The following is a 4,818-nucleotide window of genomic DNA, read 5'->3' as shown; positions in this document are numbered from 1 at the left end:
TTTAAGCGTGATAGTGTGCTTTTTTATATTTGGCTGGTTATCGTTAGAGCACTCCAGCATTTAAATGTGAATAAATCTTTTGTGTCTCATACAATCGCTCGTTACCGTGATACTGGTAGCGTATCCCGGCGTCAAGGGAGTGGACGGAAGAAAACAGCAACATTAGCAGAAATGGTTCGAAATGGTTTGATCGAAACCCCCGTTGCAGTGGCCGAAAAATGGCTCGTAAACTGAAAGTTGAAAAATAGACTCAAAAGAGCTAAAGAGTTGCATCGCTTGGCCGAAAGTGGTGAACTGCCGAATTTGGGTTTCTTCGATGAGAAAACATTCGTTGTCCAGCAGTTTGTAAACAAACAAAATGATCGTCAGTTGAAAATGTGCACCTACGATTGAATACCAGATCTTAAGCGCCGGCCATGGTGATGGTGTGGGCCGCCATAACAGCCGATTGTCGCTCTCTACTCGCATTAATCAACGCGAAAATATTCTGTAGGGAGTATTAAAGCCTTGGGCACGCAAACATTTTGGTCTCAGACCTTGGACATTTCAACAGGTCTCAGAACTATCGCACTTAGCATAAATGAGGTTCCTCGTTTCATTTCCAGCGCACAATGGCCACCAATATCTCGAGATACCAATCCGTTGGACTATTGTGTCTGGAGTATTTTGGAGAGCAAGGTTGGCACTAAAAAAATACCAAAGTGTCGATCACTTCAAGCAAGCGCTTCGCCAAAATACCTCAGAGCAACATTCGGGCAGCGTTTGACGGTTTCATTGACCGTTTGTAGGCCATAATTAGTGCCAAAGGTGACCAATTCGAATCCAAATCCAAACTTATTCTAAAATTTGATGCTATTTTCGACATTTTTTGCTTTCATTCAATAAAAAATGTAAATATTACGACTGTAATTACTCGATATTTGTTCTTCTCGCAACGCATTACTACTACAACAGTAGGTCTAGCGTAAATATGTAACTTATCGGACCAGTCATCTATCACGGACTTTTTAAAAATATTTCCAAGTATTGTGAATTAAAAAAATGTAGAATCGATTATTTAAAAATGTTGATTTTTTTTAAACACTGAAAAAAGTTTTTAAATATATATCGAAAATTGTCAGTTAAAAAAACTGCTTTCAAAAATTGTGTGTTTTCTAATCTGATTGTAATAAGAAAATTATAATGAAAAACTGATTACTTTCTGCGTTCTGCATTATGTTTTGAGTGCACTTGTAATAAAGAAGGTCTGTTTTTTCAAAAATACCCACTACAATTCCGCACCAATTAAGTAGTTATTTTTGGTCGATTACTTGTTTAACCGTCTTAAGTGGCCAGAAAATAGCCACCTATTTTGTGCGACGTACCTGGGTTGGTATCCCGGTTCGTCATAAGAATTTTTTGAGGGTAGTATCGAAAGGTCTAATGAGTATACCCGCACACTTACAGTTTTTATTTATATTTCCTATTAATGTTCCATAAATTTCAGTTTTAAGTATTTTAAAGATCTCGGCAGCATTTTATATTGTGTAGACCGCATAATTTTGAAACTCATTTAACCACAAACATGCATTTTTAGAAACCCACTAAAAGGATCACAGTTTGGTTAATTAGACATTTTTAATAAGGGCTGGGATCTTGGCTTCTCAGCATTATTGCAAATTTTTCTTTTTTCTTTTTTTTTTTAATAATAATAAAATAATAATTGCTTTTAAAGGAATGGTGCTAAATTAATGTGTGGGTTTTAAGTACAAGATTTATTTATTTATTTTTTTTGTCAGGGCAAATAAACTAAATTTTTTTATAAAGGAAATGTTCAGCAATTTTTTTTTTTATTTTCAAATATTTATTTTTATATTTCAACATACACTACAAAACTTCATTAGCTATGTCTGGACAAAACTTTTTTTGCAGTATAGTGTTTTTTTCTTTATTGCTTTTCCATCAATTGACAAAATTGAAAAAGTACATTTGTTGTATATAGATTTGCATTTAGTTAGTATTCAATTAACAGTTATGTTTTCATTTTAGTTGATGTTTTTTTAAGAAAGAAAAAAGAAAAGAATTAAAATAAAAAGAAAAAACAATTATATATATTCTTCAATAGTTTATTTTCAAATATAACATTATTATAATTCTGTGTTGGTTTTTTTTTAATTTTTTTTTGGATTTTTTATATTATTCTTCCTCTTGGGTATTGCATCATTATATCATTGTTGAATTGAATTAATTGTTTTTTGGTGTTGGTATATTTTTTTTTTGTTTTTTGTTTTCATTATTTTAATTGAAGCCTATCACACGTTCGATTAATTTTGTTAAAATGAGGTTTTGCCAAAAATGAAATTTCCTGGTGCATTGGTATCCTCGGCAGCAAAGTATTCCTTCCACAAGGCAGCGAATTGTTCACGTGTTACTTCAGACTGGCCCTGGGCCATTTTGGCGAATGCCTCTTCGCATTCCTTCTTCTCCAGGCCGTAGCTGGAGCAGACCAAGGCGAATTCGTTGACATCAATGCTGCCATCCGTGGAGGCATCTTCCAAATCGAACATGAAATTCATGTACTTGTTTTGCCAGTCCATAACGGTGCTGGGGTCCTTGGCATAGGCGTCCCACATGTTGCACCACTCGTCGACGGAGACCTGGAAGGAAAAAAGAGGAGAAGGGGGAAATGTTAGTAAGAATTTGAGTGGGTATTTTCTTATAGAATATTTTGATAGAATTGATTGATAGAATTCGATATTGAAAAGCAAAGTATCAACATTCAGAGATTGTGAAGTGACAACTGTTATAAAGAGAAGAATTGCCAAATGGAAAAATTTATAAGAAAACAAGTAAAAAAGCAGCTAAGTTCGGCCGGGCCGAATTTTTATTACCTCCACCGTTTGGAAGCAACTTGAAAAAATTCAAAAAACTTCCGGAAACTACCACTTAAATGAAAACTTTTTCATGGAGACGTGGACCTGCTTACGAAATTTTTTGCCATAAGTTTTCGTACCCATTAGGAGCATCAAATACGAAATTTTGAATAATTCTGGTAAATTTGAAACAATTTCAGTGATTAATGTCGCTGAAATCGTCATAATGCCGAATATCGGGATGTTCCCTTATATGGGTATAAGTACATAGGCTGTAGTACTTATTACGAACTTCAAATACGAAATTTGTTACGATTCCGGTGAATAATGTCGCAAAATTCTTGAAAATAAGAAGACGTGGACCTGTATACGAATTTTTTTGCCATAGTTTGTAGTACCCCTTAAGATCTTCCAACACAAAATTTGAAACGATTCCGGTAAATAATGTTGCTGAAATCATCAAAATACCGAATATCGGGAGGTACCGTTATATGGGGACTTTACGAAGATGTCATATGTTTTCGTACCCATTAGGAACATCAAATACGAAATTTTGAATAATTCAGGTAAATACTGTCGCTGAAATCATGAAAATACCGAATGTCGGGAGGTACGGTTATATGGGGGCGAAAAAGTGGACCGACAAAGCCCATTTACGAACTTAAGCTGCCTACTGGAACACTATGCATGTATGCAAGTGGACATCGCTAGATCGTTCTAGAATTTTACGCTGATCCGGTATATGTATACATTGCAGGGTCTATTATAAATATGACAAAGTAAATATACCCTCCATAGAAAGGTGGAGGGTATAACAATTTTCTCATTTTATATGTTCATAGAAAAATAATTCAGTTCCAGATTATTTGTTGATAATCTACTCATTTCAGGGCTGACACAATTCAGAGACATGACTCGTTTCACATTTTTTATGTCAAGCTAACATTTAATTTAGTCCCATGCGAATTTTCAATTTTTGCCCCCGTTTCCAAAATCAATTGAGTATTCTGCCCTATGGTATTTTTTTTAAATACCTTGCATATATTTTCTTTAATTATTTTCAATGAGCGGTAATGGTTTTTATCTCAACACACATATTTATTTATTTTTTTAATTTCCCTTATTGTGATTATTATTCATATCACCATCATCATCAACTACATTCGATTAACAATGGAAATGCCTGCAGATAATATATCACACCTTTATTATTATCTGCTTTTTATTTAAATATGCATGTGTGTGTAAAACACACACATACACACATCCACACAGAGATGACAATTATTAAATGAAGGTGAAATAATTTAAATATTCTGTAATTAATTTTGCAATTAAATTTAATTTTTTTCTGGGTCATGGCAGACATTTGAGAGATGAATGCCTGGCAATTTCAAACAAGGAATTTTTCAATATTTAAAAATATGTTATTTTAAAAAACCTTGGTATTTCAGTATTTGCATATATTAACGAAATTCTTGTTAAGCGACCGAAATTAATGAAATAGCCAGCCATGCCGGCGTATACATTATGACACCATTCATACGCCATCTGGGTAAGGTATTTTAGACTCCAAACTTTCATATTTCTAAATTATTTTTGATTCTTAAACTTTTTCCCCTAAATCTCCTACCGCACTTCTTTTTTTGGGTCATGGCCGATATTTGAGAGATGAATTCCAGGCAAATTTAAACAGAGATTTTTTCAATTTGTACTCGAATATTAGCATATGTTAAACGACCTAAATTAATGAATAGCCAGCAATGCCGGCGTATACATTATGTCACCATTCATACGCCACCTGGGTAAGGTATTCTAGACTCCAAACTTTCATATTTCAATGTTACTTTGGATTCTTTAACTTTTTTCCCCCAAAATCTCCTACCGCACTTCTCTGTTGGTTAATGGCAGATATTTTAGAGATGAATTCTAGGCAAATTTAAACCGAGAATTGTTCATATTTATA

At 33.8% G+C, this 4,818-nt stretch overlaps 1 protein-coding gene across 2 annotated transcripts in view; it reads right to left on the bottom strand.

Moving 5' to 3' along the window:
* Positions 1-2,248: 2,248 nt before the first annotated feature.
* Positions 2,249-4,818, bottom strand: part of LOC105261665 (calexcitin-2) — a 110,466-nt gene continuing 107,896 nt past the window's right edge. For both annotated transcript variants that reach the window (XM_059120762.1, XM_059120769.1), the window contains exon 5: positions 2,249-2,636. In XM_059120762.1, coding sequence (XP_058976745.1) covers positions 2,313-2,636 — 324 coding nt within the window. In that variant the 3' untranslated portion in view covers positions 2,249-2,312. The remainder of the gene's footprint in view (positions 2,637-4,818) is intronic.

The sequence above is a fragment of the Musca domestica genome, unplaced genomic scaffold (assembly GCF_030504385.1).
Source record: "Musca domestica strain aabys unplaced genomic scaffold, Musca_domestica.polishedcontigs.V.1.1 1, whole genome shotgun sequence".
Classification (NCBI taxonomy): Eukaryota; Metazoa; Arthropoda; class Insecta; order Diptera; family Muscidae; genus Musca; species Musca domestica.
This window is presented reverse-complemented; position numbering and strand designations above follow the sequence as displayed.